The sequence below is a fragment of the Paroedura picta genome, chromosome 3, assembly GCF_049243985.1.
Source record: "Paroedura picta isolate Pp20150507F chromosome 3, Ppicta_v3.0, whole genome shotgun sequence".
Taxonomy (NCBI): Eukaryota; Metazoa; Chordata; class Lepidosauria; order Squamata; family Gekkonidae; genus Paroedura; species Paroedura picta.
Genome location: NC_135371.1, coordinates 5,823,854 through 5,845,159, shown reverse-complemented (window position 1 = coordinate 5,845,159; position 21,306 = coordinate 5,823,854). Strand labels below are relative to the sequence as shown.

Below are 21,306 nucleotides of genomic sequence, written 5' to 3'. Positions count from 1 at the left end.
CAGGAGGTGTTTGTTAGGCAAAGAAATCCCAGCCAAAATCTACTTCCTGTTGACTTGAGATGTCCCGCCTCCCCATCCCCCCCCTTTCCCTTGCAAATCAGGATCATCCCTGGGGATGGCCTAGGCCCCATCGGTCCCTTGTGGCAATCCCAGCTCTTTTGTCTCCAGGTGAAACCCATCCAGCTTTTCCCCTTGGAGGGACAGAGGAGCATTCCCGGCGGCAGAATTCGGGCCTTCTCTTGCTTTCCTAGGGAGAGCAGAGCCTTCTCTGCCCAGAATCTCTGACCGCCAGCCGGATCTGAATTCCAGAGGCAAGCGAGAAAGATGATGGAGCAAAACTTTGCAGGAAGGGAAGAAGGAAAAGCAGGAGAGGTGGAACGGCCTGGATGGAGAGCATGGCAAGAAAGCAGAGAGGAACCGGGAGAGGGGCAGTTTGGGGAAGCCAAGTTCCTGAAGGGTCTGGATTCCCCTCAGGAGAGCTGGCAGAAGGAGCCTGGACCCTGGGAGGACGCCAAGGCCTTCCTGGCCTCCTTTGAGCACGTGGCCGAGGCCTGCCAGTGGCCCAGGGAAGAGTGGGCGGCCCGGCTCCTGCCGGCACTGAAAGGAGAAGCCCAGGAGGCCTTAAGAAGCCTGGAGGCCAGAGACAGAGAGGATTATGGGAAAGTGAAGGCGGCCATCTTGCGCCGGGAAGCCAACCGCATGGAAGCCCTGCGCCAGCACTTCCGGCAGTTCCGCTCCCGGGAGGTGGAAGACCCGCGGCGGATTTATGGCCAGCTGCAGGAGCTTTGCTGCCGGTGGCTGAGGCCGGAGAGGCACTCGAAGGAGCAGATCCTGGAGCTGCTGATCCTGGAGCAATTCCTGAGCATCCTGCCGCCGGAACTGCAGAGCTGGATCAGGGCCGGCAGCCCTGAAAACTGCACCCAAGCCGCGGCCCTGGTGGACGACTTCCTCATGAGCCAGCAAAAGGTGGCCGAAACCAGGACATGGCAGGTGAAGTGGCAGCTGTTCTAATGCCATGCAGAGTGTAGGAGGAGTTGTTGGCACCATGTGCTAGGGTTGCCAGCTCCAGAGCAGGAAAAACCTGGAGGTTTTGGGGGTGGAGCCTATGCAGGGCTGAGGGGAGGGACTTCAGTGGGCTTGGCCTACCTTCCCAATTGGCCATTTTCTCCAGGGGAATTGATCGCTCTCGCCTGGACATCAGTTGTTGTAATAGGGTCTCCAGCTACCACCTGGAGATTGGCAACCTTAACCATGTGCAGTGATCAGTTAAAAATCGATAACATTTTATTGCCTAAAAATGTCACTGCCCGCTTGTTCTGCTTCACTCCAACTACTGACACTCTTCCATGTAGGAGTGTCTCCGAATCTTTCCGAAAATGGCTCGGGCTCGTGTTTTGGCCAGTCTCCAGTTGGACAAAGCTCTGTCGGCAGCCATACAGGGCAAGCATCTGAGGCCCAGCATGGTTGACCCGTTTGACTAGCATTAAGAAGTCCCGAGTTCGAGTCCCCCCACTGCCCTGGGTAACTTTGCAGCCATTTTCTCCCAGGAGAACACTGTCATTCGGAGATCAGCTGAAACATTCTTCAGAGGGGAAGAAACACCAGAATTTGGCACAATCATGCAGAATATGGTTGGGAAGCAGAGCTGTGGACATGCCTCCACTTCCCATCCTCTCTAGGACCATCATTGGCCATTTTCTTTTTTGGGGTGGGGGCAGGTTGACCTGACCATATATCAGTGGTTCTCAACCTTCCTAATGCCGCGACCCTTTAATACAGTTCCTCATGTTGTGGTGACCCCCAACCATAGAATTATGCAAGTGTTCTTTCACAGAAATTAAACCAAAACTGACCAATGGCATGAAGATCCATTGTTCATGATGGTACATAAATTGGTTTTCCCCCAGGGTTTCTCAGTTCAGTTTTGACTCTTATCCCACCATGCCGATCTTGCTCTTTTCCGCTGTTCCAGATAGACAAACGCTCTATCTCGATCTACCCCACAAGGCTGTTGTGTGGATGGCGCCCCCCCTGCCAAGCTGCTTGCCCTGCTGCGACCCCTGTGAAAGGATCGTTTGACCCCCAAAGTGGTCCTGTCCCCCAGGTTGAGAACCGCTGCCATATATGGCCATATCACCCCCATGAATGTTTAACGCATTTTAGAAATGTATTTCATGTATTGTTAATTAGTTTAATGTAAACCGCCCTGAGCCTTCGGGGAGGGCGGTATATAAATCTAAATAAATAAATAAATAAATAATGTGTACAGTTCTGGTCACAGCACATAAAGGGCAGCTAAAATGACAGAGGGATGGAACACCAGAGTGTTGGTCTTTGGGAGGCCACTGGCCTGATGCAAGGTGGATTTTCTTTCTTTCTTTCTTTCTTTCTTTCTTTCTTTCTTTCTTTCTTTCTTTCTTTCTTTCTTTCTTTCTTTCTTTCTTTCTTCCTTCCTTCCTTCCTTCCTTCCTTCCTTCCTTCCTTCCTTCCTTCCTTCCTTCCTTCCTTTCTTCCTATCTATCTATCTATCTATCTATCTATCTATCTATCTATCTATCTATCTATCTATCTATCTATCTATCTATCTATCTATCTATCTATCTATCTATCTATCTATCTATCTGATTTCTATACCGCCCTTCCCTATGGCTCAGGGCAGTTTACATACAACATGGGGGGGACACATGGAACGAATTAATATATAACATAAACAAATACAACAACAACAGTAATCTAAAATAACACAATTTCGGTGATCTTAAACAACAATATAACAGGAGCGGAACTTAGCTAAGGCACTTAAAGAGGACAGACTGGTTCAGGCCGTGGAGAGTTTATTATTCTTATAATGATCAAAGCACGAGGTTTGCTCAAAACGGTGTAAGATTTTTGGGAGGATTGGAAGGCTTTTAAAGTTTTGAGTTAATAGAAGCGATCTTTCAATTGGCGTCTTGGCACATGCCCAATGTGATGGGGGCATTTTCCTCTTTCCAGGCCTCGGAGACGCTTGAGGCGACAGGCGGGACTCTGCAGAGGACGGAGCAGCATCTGAACCAGGACCGAGGCCAAAGGCCCATGATCTGGCAAGTCCTGCCAGACACTGGGGGAGAAAGAGACTCTTCAGGCAAAGGTATTTTCTGCCGATTCACATGCTGTGCAGTCAAAACAAGGGTCTATCGAGTCACCCTATGTAACAATCTGAAAGAGGAGCTAAAGACCAATGGGCTGTTTCAAAACACAGACACACACGAACGCATGAAGCCGCCTTGTACTGATGAATCAGACCTCTGGCCCATCAAGATCAGGTCTGAGTCTTCTCCGGATGAGGCGTGGCGTTTAAGACCAGAGGACTCTAAGTTGTGGGACCTGGTTTGATTCCCTCATCCCTCCTCCGCATGAAGCCATCTGGGTGACTTTGGGCCAGTCTCAGTTCTTTCAGAATTGCTCTCTGTCAGATGGGACAATAAGAACATAAGAGAGACAGCTGTGGAGTAGTGGTAAAGAGTAGTGGCTTCTCCTTTGGTGAGCTGGGTTTGATTCCCAAGTCTCCTGTGCCTGCAGCCAGCTGAGGGACCTTGGGTTAGTCACAGCCGTGATAGAGCTGTTCTCACAGAGCAGGTCTGCCGGAGGTCTCTCAGCCCCACCTGCCTCACAAGGTGCCTGTTGTGGGGAGAGGAAGGGAAGGTAAGCTGCTTTGAGACACATAAAGCCAGCTGGGTGACCTTGGGCCAGCCCCAGTTCTCTCAGTTCTCCCTCAGCCCCACCTGCTTCATAAGATGCCTGTTGTACGTTTAGGCATATTTATGTGGTCACCAAACCCCTGAAAGCTAATGATCAGTCTGAACTTCTTGTCTCATAGGCCCCAATATTAATTTTTTGTTTCTCTTTCTACACTCAAGGGGCACTTTTGGTTCCTGGAGATGACCTTCCTTTCCACCTAGGGAAAAAAGAAGACACATCACTCTGGTTTTCAGAAGAAAGAGAGCAACTCTCAGACCAAAGTTTGGGTAAGGGATCCTTCAGAAACCACCCCACCCTCCTCAAACATATCCCTCTGTTTCTTCTCACCCAGAAATCCTTTACAGAGATTCTTTTATTTCTCCACTGAAAAGGTGCTGATGGGGGTGGCGGGCGGCCCCCAGGAGAAGGCTCCGCTCTTCCAAGGCCAAGCTACCCACTATGACCGGCTCTGCTTCCACCTGGCCGGTTCTGAGGGCAGCAGGAAGTTGGGGGCGGAGAGCTGAACCTTATTGGCGCTTCTTGGCTGAGGGCTATCCAAGTGCTGGGTTGAGGCAACAGAAGCTGTGGAGAAGGGTAGGGGATCCTGGAGAGGATGGGTGTTTTATTTCCATCCTGGGCACCATAGTCCAGAGAACACAACATTGTGTGTGTGTGTGTGTTGGCCATTCAGTCGAATCCTATGACAGACCAAAGAGGAGCTTGGGAGCCAGGACAGGATATCAGCTATGATTATAACACACACAGGTTAGCAAGAAACAGTACCAGGCAGCCCACAGAGTGGTGGCGCACAAGGTTGTTTCCACAATGAGCCTGGACTCATGTCTTCCTTTTATCAGCCTAATTAGGTGTCTCACACCCAAAGCACAGGTAAGGTTTTTTCCGTGGCTTTTTCTTCTTGCTCCTGAAATGACTCTGCTTCAGTTACTAGCGCTGATCACCGTTGTGCCATTAAACGGGCACTTCTTCATCTTTCCTGAGCTGTCAAATGCTGGCAGCTGACACTCTGATCTCTGTTCCACCTCTTTCGTCTCCTGTCAGAATGAGCAGCCCTCGTTTCCTGACTCCTCTTTCACTGACTGTGCTTCTAACTCCAGCTGCTAACTCCAGCTTCTAACTTCCACTAGAGCAGGATCTAACTCTTCCATTTTCTCATCCCCGGAAGAGGAGATAGCTGTCCGGCTTGTGACACACCAAAGAGCCAGAAATTATTCCCAAGCCATCAAGCAGGCATCACTCATTCAGTTCAAACAGCTATGGCACTCCCTTTTTCTAATGCTTCCACCTGAGCTTCCACCTGTTCCGGGGCAAGCGGAAGTTTTGTACTGAATGCAACCCACAGGGTGAAAGGGAATGTCAAACTCTAAAACAGTGGTTCTCAGCCTTCCTAATGCCGCGGCCCTTTAATACAGTTCCTCCAGTTGTGGTGACCCCCAACCATAAAATTAGGCAAGTGTTCTTTCACAGAAATTAAACCGGAAATGACCAGTGGCGTAAAGATCCATTGTTCATGATTGTATATAAATTGGTGGTTTCCTGGGGTTTCTCAGTTAAGTTCTGCCTCTTGTCCCACCATGCCGATCTCGCTCTTTTCCGCTGCTCCAGACAGACAAACGCTCTATCTCGATCTACCCCGCAAGGCTGTTGTGCAGATGCCCCCCCACCTGCCCAAGCTCCTTGCCCTGCCGTAACCTCTGTGAAAGGGTCGTTCGACCCCCAAAGGAGCCCCGACCCCCAGGTTGAGAACCACTGCTCTAAAGCAATGCAAAATGTGTCTCTTATCCCTGCAGGTGATGCGCAAGGGAGCCAGTTCACAGTGGAGCATCCTTCCTATGGGAGAGACAAGCCTGAGAAGAACCAAGGGGACGTGCAGGGGACAGATGAGATTCAAGTGGAACTCTGCGAGTCCCCAAGAGAATGGAGGAAGGAACTCCGCTGGGGCCAAACTGAATCCCAGGGGCTTTCAGGCGGTCTCGGGGCTGTCTGTGGCCAAACCCACTCCAAGTGCCGAAGGAAGGGAAAGCATTTATTCTCCAGATACGGCCGAAGGTACCACCTGACGTCACGCCTCGTTACGGAACTGACCAGAGGGGACTGGAACGAACGGGCCACATCCGAAGAAGACTCGGACCTTGACGTACATCGGGGAAGCTCTGAGGGAGAGAAATTCTACCAAAGTCCAGTCGGGCAGATTTTCCCCGAGGGAGCGACTCTCCTGAGGAATCCGGGCGGTCACGTCGGGGAGGAAGAGCGCCGTCGCCCCGAGAGTGAGGAAAGCTTCACCCTGAAGACGCTGATGAGGCATCTGGAGATCCAGCGTGGGCAGCTGGGTTACGTGTGCCCCCTGTGTGGGAGGACCATCAAAACAAAGCGAGATACCCTCAGGCACATGAGAACCCACACGGGAGAGAAACCGTTCAAATGCCCCAAGTGCGCCAAAAGGTTTAGTCGGAAGGATAACTTGAGCAATCATCGGAGGAACCACGAGAACAAGAGGCCTTTCAAATGCCCCCAGTGTAAGAAAGGCTTCTTCCGAAGGTGTTCGATGTTGAAACACCAGAGGTCCCACAAATGACATCACAGTCCGAGAGGATGGTTTCCTTATCTTCCTTCTCAGGCACCAGGCGGTGGTCTTAAGCCCACGTAGACATTTTATTTCTCCCTTTGGACTCGCTTTGGATCTTTTGATCGAAAAAAACGGACGACTCCAAATTAGTGACAAGAGAGAGAAACAGAATCTATCCAGTGGCTTAATAAAACTTGAAACGATAAAGAGTCTCTTATGTTATTTATTCAGGCTTCGACTCTGCCAGAACGGTCTCTAGGTTTTGTTTTCCGTTTTCAGTCTTTTCCGTTTTCAGTGTTTTCCGTTTTCAGCTCTTGATCTCCAAGCTCACAGCCTTGACTCTCCATGATACAGGAGCGTTTGCCTAATTATACTCAAATGTTAACAGGGACGGACTCACTGCCACGGACGAAAGATTGAAAACGGGAAAACAAATCTAGAGACCGTTCTGGCAGAGTCGAAGCCTGAATAAATAACATAAGAGACGCTTTATCTTTTCAAGTTTGATTAAGCCACTGGATAGATTCTGTCTCTCTCTTGGATCTTTTGATCAGCAGGACAACAGAAGAAGGGCCTTGCTGGATCTTATATCGCACGGCAGCCAACCAGTTCTCCTGGAGGACCAATGACAGGGGCAGGGACACTGAGGCCTTCCCCTTAGAACAGAGGTAGTCAAACTGCGGCCCTCCAGATGTCCGTGGACTACAATTCCCATGCGCCCCTGCCAGCAAACGCTGGCAGGGGCTCATGGGAATTGTAGTCCACGGACATCTGGAGGGCCGCAGTTTGACTGCCTTGACTGCCTCTGAAACCCCTGCCTTAGAAGAACATAAGAAGAGCCCTGCTGAATTAGACCAGTGGCCTGTCTGGTCGAGCCTCCTGCCTCCAGTTTGTCTGGATGGCCGACAACAAGGCCCAGAGGCTGAGGCCTTTCCCTGAGGTTGCCTCCTGGCTCCGGGATTCAGGGCCTGAGTGCCTCTGAATGGGGAGGTTTTCCTCAGCCACCATGACAGGTAGCCCTTCGCAGACTTTACCCTTCATGAATCTAGCAAATCCTCTTTTAAAGATGTTTATTGCAGGGGCCGCCAGGTCATATCCTCTGGCAGTGAAGGCGACGTGTTAAATCATTCTCTGTGTAAAGTGTTATTTCCTTTGTGAGAGGCACAAAGCTACACAAATCCTGTGGTGACCCACTCCGTCCCTCCTGTCCTCATTCGGCAACATTAAACGGGAAATAATTCAGTTTTATCTTCCGTGCGTCCATATTTCTGAGCTTGGATGCTGGTCATTTCGTTCCCGATTGTGAGAATTCTTAAGGACAGTTCTAAGAGCCAGAACAGTAGCTTAGAAGAATATTGTTCGATTTAGCATGGCGCTGAGTGGTGACCTTGGGTCATGACACTCTCTTAGCGTGACCTACCTTGCAGGGTGCTGGTGAGCATCGACTGTGAGGAAGGGAGTACCACGTGTGCCACCCTGAGTTTTTTGGGGGGAAGGCAAGAGAAACACCGCTATTGAGCGTCCTAAATTGTGGGAAAGGACCTGTGTTTTGGCTTCACCAACAAAGGAAGACTTTAATTTCCAATCTTGGCGTGCTGTGCAAGAGAAAGAAGGCAATAAACCAAGTTTACGCCCATCACCAATTTGGTGGTAATTTGGGATGTCTAAATGGAGTGTCAAACTTTAAGCCTGAATTGGAAGCCTTTGGATTGTCTTTGAAGAGAATCTCGAGGAGCGGGGAGGAAAAATGCCTCTCTGTTTTGCAGTTTCTCCTTCCTGGGCAAGATTGCTTTAGCTGCATGACTTGATGGTTTATTTTGTACCGTTTAATATTGTTGAGGTTTTAGTTCTGTAGAAGCTGTTTCGTAGTTCCAGCAGGTGCTATCAACCGTGACAAAACGACTAACACAATACGTTTCCCTTGGAACTTTGCGAGGTTTGTTTCAGAGGAAGCCTGTTTACATTTATTTACTTAGTTATCACATATGGCAAAGTTACACACAGGAAGCCTATAAGAATATAAACTGTGTAGCCAAGTAGGTACAACGGTTATGTAGACAGATTGGGCAAACCTTTTAAATATGAATATCGCAGCCGGGGAACAAAGAGCTTTGTCACATCTCTCTGGAAAGCACAATGCTCACCTTTCCCGTGACAGATGGAAAACAGTCTAGTCGCATTCGGGACCTGGCATTTATCCCCATTTAAACAGCAGATCTGTGCAACTGTCAAATCCTGTTTGCCTTCCATTCATCTTCCATAGCTTACATGGCCAGTGATATCCTGTTAGCTTCTTGCTGGGATTTATCAGGATTTCTCGGGAGCATGCACATTGAGTAGGTTGGGGACATAATTTAGCAACACGTCAATCCCCCAGAAGACGTATGAGCCATTGTGCCCATTTATTTTCAGAGGTAATAATGTACATACGGTTTCTTTTTGAAAAGATGAATATGAGACAAAAAGCATGAGCTTTGCATATATTTGAACATTGACTATCAAAAGAAAAAAATTAGTTGATAAATGAGAGAGATGGGGCATATGCACTACATTTGATGTACGTAAATGTTATTAGTTACGTATTTTAATAATTAGATCATTAATTTTGTCTTGTATTGTGCATTGCAGGGAATAGCCATAGAGGAAAAAGGTCTTTTGCCTTGAAAACGGGTAATTTTAAACATTTTGGCTGCCTTCATACGTTATTTTGCAAATTCATTGTTCAGTAGACAAAAGAAGTTTGGAAAAAGACTTTTTGTTTTTTGCTAAAAATAAGTTTATCGCATTATACGTCATATTATATTGAAAATTACAAGAAAATAAATCTATTTTTCACCTACACACCACTTTCTCATTTTTTCTTGTTGGTCTCTGTGGAAAGTGGTTTGACTTTCTGACTGCCATGTTGGTCTGAAGCAGCAGAACAAAATTTGAGTCCAGCGGCACTTCCCTAGATGTAAATTTTGTGACTGCAGGATTTGTACAGATCTTATTGCTGGGTGTTGGGACTTCAATGTGGTAGGCCTGCTCCAGCCAGGTCTTTGTGGATGGGCAGCCCTGTTTTCAATTATCTTCCTATAAATCTTTGTTGGCCTTAAAGGTGCTACTGGACTCTGATTTTATTGTGCTGCTTCAGACCAACACGGCTACCCATCTGAATGTATACTTCCATAGTTTGCCAAGAGGTATGTGCATGCAATGAAGAAGAGTTGGAAAGGAAGAGGGAGGAAGAGGGAGGAAGTGATGGAGGGAGGAGAAAGGAAGAGGAAAGAAAGGAAAAGAAATGAGGAGATGGAGGAAAGAAAGGAAGGAGATAGGAAGGAAAGAAAGAATGAAAGAAGAGGGAGGAAAGAAGGAAGGAATTAAAGAAAGATAAAGGAAGGAAGAAAAGGGAGGGTGGAAAGAAAGGGGAAGGAAGGAAAGAGGGAGGTGAGAGGGAAGGAAGGAAAGAAGGAGGAAAGAGGAAGCAAAGAAAGGGAGGTGAGAGGGAAGGAAGGGAGGGAGGGAGGGGAAGTGAGGGGAGGAAAGAAGAGGAGGAAAGAGGAAGGAAGGAAGGAAAGGTGGGAGGGAAGGAAGGGGAAATGAGGGAAAGAAAGAAAAAGAAAGGGAGGTGAGAGGTTGAGAGGGAAGAGAAAAGAGAGGAAAGAGAAAGGAAGGAAGGAAAAAAAGAAAAGGGGTGAGGGAAGGAGAAAGGAGGAAAGAGGAAGGAAGGAAAGGGAGGTGAGAGGGAAGGAAGGGTGGGAGGGGAAGTGAGGGAAGGAAAGAAGAGGAGGAAAGAGGAAGGAAGGAAAGGTGGGAAGGAAGGAAAGGGAGGTGAGAGGAAAGGAGGAAAGAGAAAGGAAGGAAGGAAAGAAACGGGGTGAGGGAAGGAAAGGAGGAAAGAAGGAAAGAAAGGTGGGAGGGAGGGAAGGAAGGGGAAATGAGGGAAAGAAAGAAAAAAGAAAGGAGGAAAGAAGAAGGAAGGAAAGAAAGGGAGGTGAGAGAAAAAGAAAGAAAGAAGAAAGGAGGAAAGAGAAAGGAAGGAAGGAAAGGGGGGTGGCAAGATAGAGAGGGAGGGAGGAAGAAAGGCCCTTTCGAGCCCAAAGGCTTGCAGGACACTCAAGGCGGCGGAGGAGAGCCCGGGCGAGGCTTCCGAGCATGCGTGCTGGGGGGGGGGAGGCGCATGGCGGTCCCGCGTCGCGGTTGCAGGTTGCAGCGACGCCTCTGGCTCCCCCCCCCCCCGGTCTGCGGTGGGATTCGAACCCGGGGCAAGTCCGCTCAGAGAGGCTTTTCTCAGGGCAGCCTTGACTGCCGGAACCTTCCCCAGAAGCCTCGTTGGCCTGCAGGGCCGCCTTTCCCAGCCTGGCGCTCCCCCTCCCCTCGGGCCTGAATGGTTTAGTCCAGAGAGACCTTTCCTGGCTGGGAGGGAGGGGGCGGGGCCGCCGTGCGTGTGCCCGGCTTAAGCCCCTCCCCCTGCGCCCTCTTCCTGCCTGCTGGTTAGTTTTATGCTCCTTGGAGAATGTTCCTTTCCTGCAGCGCTTTCCCTGCCTAAAACTGTGAGCTTTGGGGAGGGATCCAGGGTTTGTGTGGGGAGGGGGACGCAGAGAGAGGAGGCCGGCTCTTTAGCCCCACCCCCCTTGCTTCCTCTCCTGCTGTATGCCCCATAGCAAGGAAGAAGGCAGAGAGAAGGGTTCTTTTTTTTTGGGGGGGGGGTACATTTTTCTGAATATATAGCTTTGTGAAGGCAAGAGGGGGGGCCAGGGCTTGTGGGGGGTGGGTGGCTGTGGGGGGGGGACAGAGACTGGAGGCTAGCTCTTTAGCCCCTCCCCTTGCTTCCTCTCCTGCTGTATGCCCCATAGCAAGGAAGAAGGCAGAGAGCAATTGTGGGAGGGGGACACACACGTTTTCCTGAATATTACAGGTGAGCTTTATGAAGGAAAGAGGGGCAAGGACTTATGTGGGGAGGGAGGGGACAGACCAGAGACAGGAGGCTGGCTCTTTAGCCCCTCCCCCTGCTTCCTCTACTGCTGTATGCCCCATAGCAAGGAAGAAGGCAGAGAGCGGGTGTGGGGGGAGGTGTTTTTCTGTATAAAACTGGTGAGCTTTGTGAAGGAAAGAGGGGCCAGGGCTTCTGTGGGGAGGGTCGCCGGGAGGGGAGGGGAGGAGAGAGAGGCAGACAGACAGACACGCCCATCGGCCACCCCCTGCTTCCTCTCCTGCTGTATGTCTCAGATGTACTGGGCTTCCATCTAGTTTTTTCCCCAAGAGGGTTCATTTTGCATCCCCCCTCTCCCGCCCCACTCTTGGAGAAGAGGGAAGAGAGCGTGGCTGATGCGGACTCGTCCAGCCTGCCTGCATTCCTTTCTTGTCCCCTCCCTGCCACTTTTAAATGATTTTTATTGTGACTCTCTCTTTGGCACCAGGGCTGTCTCTCAAGGGGCATCCTCTCAACGCAATCCTAAAACCGGTCCAGAGAGTAGAAACCAGGCCTTGTCCCCTCCTTTGCCTGGGTAGACAGAGCAAAAATTCCACCACCGCCGTCTTCTCTGCCCAGAATCAACCTGCCAGCTGGGTCCTCACCTGCTTTTTCATTGTGGATTTCATTGGCAAGGAGAAGAAGAGTTGGTTTTTATACCCTGTTTTTCACTACCCAGAGTGTCAAAGCAGCTGATGGTCACCTTCCCTTCCTGTGATACCCTGTGAGGTAGGTGGGGCTGAGAGAGCTCTGAGAGAACTGCTCTATGAGAACAGCTCTAATAGAACTGTGACTGGGCCAAGATCACCCACCTGGTGGCATTTGCAGGACGAGTGGGGAATCAAACCAAGCTTTACAGATTAAAGGCCACCACGCTATAATAACTATACCCAGCTGCCTATGGAGGAAAGCTCTGCTGATCCGGACGCAGCGGGAGAAATCGTCAGCGCAGTTCGGCCTGAAGAGATGGCAGGGCAGCTTGGATGGAGAGCATGGAGAAAAGAGCCCAGCAAGAGGCCACACCAGCGCTTGGAAACCCAATGGCAGGACTTCCTGAGGCAACTGAATTCCCCTCAAACGAGCAGGGGGAAAGAGCCGGGTCCCTGGGATGACACCAAGGCCTTCCTGGCCTCCTTCGAGCACGTGGCCGAGGCCTGCCAGTGGCCCAGGGACGAGTGGGTGGCCCGGCTCCTGCCAGCACTGAGTGGAGAAGCCCAGGAGGCCTTCGAAAGCCTGGAGACCAAAGACAGAGAGGATTATGGGAAAGTGAAGGCGGCCATCTTGCGCCGGGAAGCCAAAAACACGGAAGCCCTGCGCCAGCACTTCCGGCAGTTCCGCTCCCGGGAGGTGGAAGACCCACGGGGGATATACAGCCAGCTGCAGGAGCTTTGCTGCCGGTGGCTGAGGCCGGAGAAGAACTCGAAGGAGCAGATCCTGGAGCTGCTGATCCTGGAGCAATTCCTGAGCATCCTGCCGCCAGAGCTGCAGAGCTGGATCAGAGCCAGCAGTCCCGAGAATGGCACCGAAGCTGCAGCCCTGGCAGAGGATTTCTTGCGGAGCCAGAAAGGGGCTGAGGCAGAGAAATGGCAGGTGAGGAGCCAAAACTTAATCGTTGGTATAATCCCTGGTTAAAAGGGATAAACTGGCTTTCTTTTACCACCCCAACCAACCCAAATATCTTCTGCAAGGTGTTTAGGTTGAGACTTGCCTGCATTTGTATTAAGTTTCCTGTTTGTGGTTTCAGCATACAGAAATATTGAAGTATTTACAGTTAATTGCTCACAATTCCAGAAATCTCTTTAATACACATCCTTTTCTATGGTCTGTTCAGCCAGTTCTCTGTTTGAAACCGTTACACGTAGTCTCACAACACCCCTGCAAGGCTGTCAGTATGGGTTGCTTGCTGGACTTGTGCCTTCAACAATGGTTCATTTAGCAGAAAGCAGTTTGGAAATATTTTCGGTTGTTATTTTTTTGCCGTCCAATTGCAGCAGATTTATAGCGACCCAGGACAAGAGAGTCTCAGAGGGGGTGTGCCGTTGGTGGCCTCTGCCTAGCAACCGTGGACTTGCGTGGTCGCCCTTCTAAATATTAACCACGGCTGATCCCGCTTAGCTTCCAAAATCTGACGACACTGGACTAACTTGGTCAGGGCATTAAAAAACCACCCAGTGAAAACCCCAGAATATTAAAACAGCCTTAAAAACCCCAGAGTATGGAATGGGAGTGCTGAACCTGTTGGAATTTTGCCTGCCTCCTACAGATCCAGCAGTCAGTGGCCACAAATACATAGGGCCATTCCACACAGATTCTTTGTAGCAGGAGTGTGGCAAATTGTATTCGCCACTGAAATGCAGTTACGCACAACGTCGTAGACAATCTGCCACACTCCTGAAACCGATCCGCAAAAAGCGATTCGTTGTAGCGCTTTCGGGGAAATCCCAAAAAGTGGATTCACCCTCCGGAAAGCTCTACACTCTTGCAACCAATCTGCAACACTAGCGGGAAAGTTCTGTGCGTTCCCATTGTTGCGGTTTCAGCAAAGTCCCTCCCCCTGGCTCTCTCCTCTGATCTTCCGGCGAAGCCATCACCATTTTTTTTTCTCGGAGCGAGCGGAGAGCAACAAACCGGCGAGCCTTCATTCACCTAACGTGGCTTCCCCGGCTGCAGTCCCTCTGTTTTAAGTCACCAAGCACCACACAGCCCTGTTTGCTGGTTTATTTTACCTTTATTTTTCCCATTATTTTCGGCCACCTGCGAGCTAGATGGGTCTCTCCGTTACAACGAATCAACGCAGATTCGTTGCAACGTGTATGTGTGTTTTTTTAAACCTGCCTTAAAGGGAAAGGGTTTTTTCGGGAGCATGCTAACGGCCGCCCATTGGCTGCTCGTTTGATTGGCGGCCAGGGGCGGGACAAAGCTCGGCAATATCGCTTCCTGGCTAGTGATTTTTGCCGAGACTGGAAACCTGTGGGAAACGATAGAAACGCAACTGGATTCCACTACAAAGGCAGGTATGCATAACGACGAATTCCACTATTTAAAATGGCGTTTTTTCGTTCCGAAACCAATTTGCAACATTGATCCTGGTGCGGAATGGCCCATAGTTTACTTGGGCAATTCCACTCGCCCTCATAGTGAGCCACTGGAAGCTGGTTTGGCAAAATGCTGCTTGAATGGCAGAGGGGAGACTAGGAGCTGGCCAGTTTTGAGTGGGATTATCCTCTCTCTTTCAGGGGCCCTTGAAGGAGGAATGCGTGGATGTGGAGGCACATGCTCTGCAGCGACCGATTTGCAAAGAGACAGAGCCGGGCAATGAAGAGGCGATGGGATTGCTGGGTAAGGATTCGCTGACTTGTGGAGAGCTCTTCTTCTCATGAGTATTGGGATTTGAAGAAGAAGAGTTGGTTCTTATATGCTGCTTTTCCCTACCCGAAGGAGGCTCAAAGCGGCTTACAGTCGCCTTCCCTTTCCTCTCCCCACAACAGACACCCTGTGAGGTGGGTGAGGCTGAGAGAGCCCTGAGATTACTGAAGAAGAAGAAGAGTTGGTTCTTATATGCCGCTTTTCCCTACCTGAAGGAGGCTCAAAGCAGTTTACAGTCGCCTTCCCTTTCCTCTCCCCATAACAGACACCCTGTGGGGTGGGTGAGGCTGAGAGAGCCCTGAGATTACTGAAGAAGAAGAGTTCGTTCTTATATGCCGCTTTTCCCTACCCGAAGGAGGCTCAAAGCAGCTTACAGTCGCCTTCCCTTTCCTCTCCCCATAACAGACACCCTGTGGGGTGGGTGAGGCTGAGAGAGCCCTGAGATTACTGAAGAAGAAGAAGAGTTCGTTCTTATATGCCGCTTTTCCCTACCCGAAGGAGGCTCAAAGCAGCTTACAGTCGCCTTCCCTTTCCTCTCCCCATAACAGACACCCTGTGGGGTGGGTGAGGCTGAGAGAGCCCTGAGATTACTGAAGAAGAAGAAGAGTTCGTTCTTATATGCCGCTTTTCCCTACCCGAAGGAGGCTCAAAGCAGCTTACAGTCGCCTTCCCTTTCCTCTCCCCACAACAGTCACCCTGTGGGGTGGGTGAGGCTGAGAGAGCCCTGAGATTACTGAAGAAGAAGAAGAGTTCGTTCTTATATGCCGCTTTTCCCTACCCGAAGGAGGCTCAAAGCAGCTTACAGTCGCCTTCCCTTTCCTCTCCCCACAACAGTCACCCTGTGGGGTGGGTGAGGCTGAGAGAGCCCTGATATTCCTGCTCAGTCAGAACAGTTTTTGCAGTGCCGTGGTGAGCTCAAGGTCACCCAGCTGGCTGCATGTGGGGGACTGCAGAATCGAACCCGGCATGCCAGATTAGAAGTCCGCACTCCTAACCACTGCACCAGGCTGGCTCTCAAGAGATTTGCTCAAGCGATTAGCTGTCTGCAGGAGACCATCTGATAGGAGGCCTCCTCTTTGTTCTGTCAAGGTCAGGGTCCCTAATTTCTTTAACTTTTGGGAGCCATTAGAATAGTGATCCCCAACCTGTGGGCTGCGGACCACATGTGGTCCTTCGACTAATAGGAGGTGGGCCCCGAAGGACGCCTTCTCCCCCCCCCCCGGCCCTTTACTTCACCCCCCCCCCCAGCCCTTTACAACAGATGTCATTGTTGTGGCATGTCTGTATCTTATTTTGAAGGGATGTTTAAACATTACCATAGCGATCAGAGAGCGTTAGGGCAGTGGTTGAGAGTAGAGGAGTAAACTACCCCCCCCCACCGGGCCTCAGTAAAAGGCGTTGAGTGGTCCTCGGTGAGTGGTCCCCTGCGTTGAGTGGTCCCCGGTGATAAAAAGGTTGGGGACCACTGCATTAGAATACTGACGCAGGCTGGAGGACGCAGCCACAAAATGGCTCCTGCGGGAAGTGGCACCGACCGCAAAATGGCCGCCGTGGGAGGCGGAGCCACACCGACACCCACGGAGGAAGCCCAAGTGCAGCGATAGGGATGTTCAGAGGGTGATGGGCCCATGCCAGGGTTGTTGGGAGAGCTCCTGCTGGCTCCTAACCCCCCACCCCACCCCCCGTGGCTTGGTAGGCTGATGGGGATGGAGGAAATAATGTCCAAATAGCCACGGATTAATTTTATAGATTTATTTCAAAAACAGGAGAGGGGGGACGGGGGGAAAACTCAAAATTCAACAACTAATAAAGGAAAAAGAACATAGAGAGGAGAAACACAATGATAAGAACGGTGGCAGGTATATACACAAGTTTAAAATGTGGAATTCGTGGCCAGAGAATGTAGGGATTGCTATTGAAATAATGGAGGGTAAAGTCCATCAGTTATCAGTGACGGAGACTGAAGGGAACTTCCACATTCAGAGGCACCTGCTAAATCCCAGCGCCAGGAGGCTTTAGGATGCTTAGGGCTGAACCTGCGTTGAGCAGGGGGTTGGACTAGATGGCCTGTGTGGCCCCTTCCAACTCTGTGTTTCTATGATTCTATGATTTCTGTGATTCTGTGACATTGGGGGGAAGGCCTTGGCCTCTCTGCCCTGCTGATGGCCCTCCGGAGGAACTGGCTGTCCACTCTGCAAGGCAGGGTGCTGGACTAGATGGACCTTGGTCTGATCCAGCTGCCTCCTTGGCCCAGGAGCAGCCTACAAATAGACTAGATTCCCAGCCTGAAATTTATCTTTTCCTTTCTTCACAGGCAAAGAGTCTGAAGGCTCACACCTCTCCCATTCCTCATGTCCTCCAGAAGAACAGGAAACAGACAGGACTAGGCCCACTGAGGTACGTGACCTTCCAGAGGACCAGGGCAGGATCTTGCCCAGAGCTGGATATTAATCGTGATCTTTTGAGATTTGTCCCTGGTATAAGTCACTATCCCCAGTTTGCCTTTGAAGGAGAATTTATGGGAAGGAGCTTTAAAATGCACGCTGTTGTTTTCTACTGAACTTGCTGGGTGGGCCTGAACCCATCCTTGCCTCTAGGCCTAACCTGTTTTGCAGAGTTGTTGTGTGGATAAATTGGGGAAGGGAAAAGCACACTGCAATCCAGAACAGGAGGAGTGAGTAAAACTTTGATGGGGCAAAGTAAATATCAGCGTGTCCGCCACTTTTCAAATGAATACTCTTTTATTTATTGTTTACATCCCACCTTTCTTTTCTGTGGGGCTTAAAATGACTCACATTGCTCACCTGTCTTCCATTTTACCCTCGCAACGACAACCCTGTGAGGTGGGTTAGGCTGGGGCGGGCAGTGTCTGTCCAGTGATTTTCTGTAATAGGCCAGATTTGAACCTGAGTCCCCCAGATCTTAATTGGACTTTCTACACCATACTGGGGAAAAAATAGATGATTGCGAATTTGTGACACAAATTAATTATTAGAAGTTAAACCTCTGCAAAGGGAGGAACAGCATCTTTATTTAGCATTTTACCGTAGTATATCTGTCACGCCCTTAGGGGTGTTGCTTTCCGCCATCTTGGCTGCCACATCGGGATACTCCGCAGACCTCAGAATGGGAGGGGTAATAGGTTAGGCTTACCCTAATCCTCCTCCTTCAGTCTCCAGTTCAGCCCCCCGCCCCCACCTGTTTGTCTCCGGTCTGTTTGAGAGGCTTCCTTTTATACCTGCCAGATGCCCCTCCCCCTCCATCTGCCCATTGCCCTCGCCCTGACCATCACTGACTGACCCTGGGCTATTGGTTCCTTGGGCTACTGCCCTGCTCACAACATAGGCCGGGCCTGCCCCTCCTGGTCTCTGTACCATCTTGTTGGCCCTCCAGAGGAACTGGATGCTGGTCAGAATGCTGGACGATGGGCACCTCATCTGATTCAGCAGTCCTTATAAATGTACATCCCCAAAATCTTGTCGGTCGCTAAGGTGTGGCCTGATTTGAAGCTAGCTCTCGTACCATAGACCAGGGGTAGTCAATCTGTGGTCCTCCAGATGTCCATGGACTACAATTCCCATGAGCCCCTGCCAGCATTTGCTGGCAGGGGCTCATGGGAATTGTAGTCCATGAACATCTGGAGGACCACAGGTTGACTAAGACCCCTCCTGAAAGGAATCTAAGTGTTACTGTTCCGGTGTTAAAAGATGAGGCTCTCTGTCTTGATGGTTGTTTTTCTTCAACATCATCTGACGTGGGGGGGTGCGGAGGGGGGGCCTTCTTGTTTCCCGCCACAGACGGACTTCAAGATGGCGGACGTATCTTCTCTGCGCTTGGCTGAACAGACTCCGGTCCAGGCAGGACAAAGGAACACGTTCTGGCAAGTCTTACAGGAGGATGGCGGGAATATAAATTCTTTGGGTAAGAGTCTCTTTTCCACCCCCCTCTCAGATCCAGTGGAGATAAATGGGGTTGTGTGTGTGTAAAAGTTGTGTGTCAAGAGTAACACCTGGAGGAGACAGGTTCGAATCCCTGTCAAGATGTTGACTGAGGGAATCTGCCACTGATTACCTATCTTTCTTTATTTTTTAGAAATGTTGTTTCAGATAGGGATGGCCAACATGTGGTTCTTTCCAGATGCCCATGGACTACATTTCCCAGGAGCCCCTGCCAGCATGGTACTTGCAGGGGCTCATGGGAATTGGAGTCCATGGAAACCTGTCATTGGAAGTGACTTCACTACCTGTGTTAACAGGCAGGCTTGAGTCAGACTGAAGGGAGAAGAAACAGGAGGTGGCTTAAGCTGGCAGTAAGCTTGCAGATTCTGCCCCCTCTCAGGAGCAGAAACCAGAGAGGACTCATGCATGCTTGGGTGCTTCCATAGCTTGTGGCTGAGTCCATTAAGAGAGGAGGGGGATTGCTGTGAACCCCCTCTGGGGCTCCCACAGACCCCTGGGGGTCCACGTACCCCAGGTCAGGAATCCCTGCTCGAATAACTACCCCACACTGGCTTCCTGAGCCAGCTGAGGATGGAGTGGGTCAGCAGGAGAGGAGATCAGAAAGAAGGAGGAAGTGCAGGTCAACATACAGGAGATGTTGAAAAGATGGACCAGATTCCTCTGGTTTTGTCTCTTCAGGTGATGGGAGGCGACGTTGGATCAAGAAGGAGCACGACATCCCCGTCGAGACGGGGCCGGAGGAAACAGTCGGGACCCTGGGAGGAGACGCCCCGTGGAGAACGCCTGAAATCTACCCAGAGAGATGTGAGTCCAAAGGTCTGCGGCAGGAGGTGGAGCCAGTGACGGAAGAGAACGAAGGCAAGGAGCACTCTGGAGGTCTCACGCACGCCACTGGCGAGATTCCTGCAGAAGACGCGGTGGAGAAAAAGGCCCTGTTCTCGAAGTACAGGAGAAAATACCGCCACAAACCCGGAGCTCTTAGGGGACGTGCCAGAGAGGGCGTTGGCGGAGGTCCCACCATCGGCGTAGATACTCAGCGGAAAGACAGTCCCGAGCCCCATCTAAGAATCCAGGCCGATGAGAAGCGATACGAACCTTCCGAGGGGACGAAAGCCGATCACGTGACCGGTGGTCAGAGCAACCCCCAGGGGGAGAGAACCTGCGAATGCCCCGAGTGTAGGGAAAGCCCCGGTGGCCAAAAGTCGTCGAAGAGCCACCGAGCCGACCCCGTGGCGGAGAGGCCGTTCGAATGCTCCCAGTGCGGGAAAAGCTACCGTCAGCGAGTGACGCTGCTCAAGCACCGGAAGATCCACACGGGCGAGAAGCCGCACGAATGCCCCGTGTGCGGGAAGGTCTTCGCCGTGAAACTGGCCTTGACGAGGCACCAGAGGATCCACACCGACGAGAAGCCCTTCCAGTGTCCCCACTGCGAGAAGATATTCCGGCACCAGCAAACGCTGAAGAAGCACCTGGCCCTTCACGCCCGGGAGAGACGGCACGACTGCCCCCTGTGCGGGGAGGACTTCCCTTCGAGAGACACGCTCTGGAGGCACCAGAGCGTGCACGCCGGGGAGCGGCCGCACGCATGCCCTCAGTGCGCCAAGCGCTTCCAAAGCAAATTCCACCTGATGAGGCACCAGCGCATCCACACCGGGGAGAAACCCTTCCAGTGCACTCAGTGCTCGAAGGCGTTCCGGCAGCAGGACCACCTGAGGGTCCACCAGAGGATCCACACAGGGGAGAAGCTCTTTGAATGCCCGGATTGCGGGATGCACTTTTCCCACAGAAATAAGCTGATCGGTCACCAGGAAACCCACCGAGGGCAGCAGCTCTATCTGTGCCCCGAGTGCGGGAAGAGCTTTAGCCAGAAAGCCAGCCTGACTAAGCATCGCAGCAGCCATGTTGGATACTAGAAGGGTCTCCCTCCGTCCCCCTTGTGTGAGGACTGTTTTGGCCCTGTCAGAGGTAGCGGGGGAGGGGGCCAGTACTTCAGTGCTCCCCCCTGGGGACGTCCCATCTCCTCTCACCAGGCGAGATCCAGCTTGCTCTGTCTCCTCTGAGCATTGGAAGGATGGGATATAAATAAAAATGAATGATTATTACTGTTGTTATTATTATTACCACTACTATTGTCAGATGTGAGAAAAGCTTTAGTTATGAGGTTGTGTTGGTTAGTCACAGAAAATCTATGCAGATCCTTAGAATAGGATGTTGTTTTTTTTTAATATTCTGCTTTTCACTACACGAAGGAGTTGCAAAGCGGCTAACGAACAACTGTCCATTCCTCTCGGGACAACACACATCCTATGAGTCACTGGGGGAAGAGAAAGCTCTGAGAGAACTGCTCTGGAGGAAAAACACTGAGAGAACTGTGATTGGCCCGAGGTCGCCCAGCTGGCTGCATGTGGAGGAGAAGGGGGGAATCAAACCTGATTCTCCAGATTAGAATCATAGAATAATAAAGTTGGAAGTTGCAGGGGGTTGGGCTAGGTCATCTAGTCCAACCCCCTGCACTATGCAGGATGCTCACAACCCTATCGCTCATCCACTGTCACCTGCCACCCCCTTAAGCCTTCACAGAATCAGCCTCTCCATCAGATTAGAGGCTGTTCTAATCACTCCATCACACTGAAATCTCAAAAGTGCCTTGCAATCATCTTCCCTTCTCCCCACAATAGTCACCTTGTGAGAGAGACATGTGGCTGAGTGAGCCCTGAGAGAAC

At 50.9% G+C, this 21,306-nt stretch overlaps 2 protein-coding genes across 5 annotated transcripts; both read left to right on the top strand.

Moving 5' to 3' along the window:
• Positions 1-102: 102 nt before the first annotated feature.
• On the top strand, positions 103-6,966 carry LOC143834035 (uncharacterized). The gene is made up of 4 exons (XM_077330561.1): positions 103-990; positions 2,995-3,130; positions 3,900-4,007; positions 5,529-6,966. Exons 1-4 carry the CDS (start codon positions 325-327, stop codon positions 6,311-6,313), a joined length of 1,695 nt encoding a protein of 564 aa, XP_077186676.1. The 5' UTR covers positions 103-324; the 3' UTR covers positions 6,314-6,966.
• A 3,562-nt stretch (positions 6,967-10,528) lies between these two features.
• Positions 10,529-20,685, top strand: LOC143833967 (uncharacterized). 4 transcript variants are annotated; one of them, XM_077330368.1, is made up of 6 exons: positions 10,529-10,779; positions 11,707-12,848; positions 14,495-14,597; positions 16,939-17,021; positions 18,395-18,545; positions 19,262-20,685. In XM_077330368.1, the coding sequence occupies exons 2-6, from the start codon at positions 12,159-12,161 to the stop codon at positions 20,494-20,496; spliced, it is 2,262 nt and encodes a 753-aa protein (XP_077186483.1). In that variant the 5' UTR covers positions 10,529-10,779; positions 11,707-12,158; the 3' UTR covers positions 20,497-20,685. The 4 variants fall into 4 exon arrangements, with proteins under 4 accessions (XP_077186483.1, XP_077186481.1, XP_077186485.1 ...); XM_077330366.1 differs by having other exon boundaries at positions 10,529-10,839; XM_077330370.1 differs by having other exon boundaries at positions 10,531-10,839; positions 18,422-18,545.
• Positions 20,686-21,306: the final 621 nt, after the last annotated feature.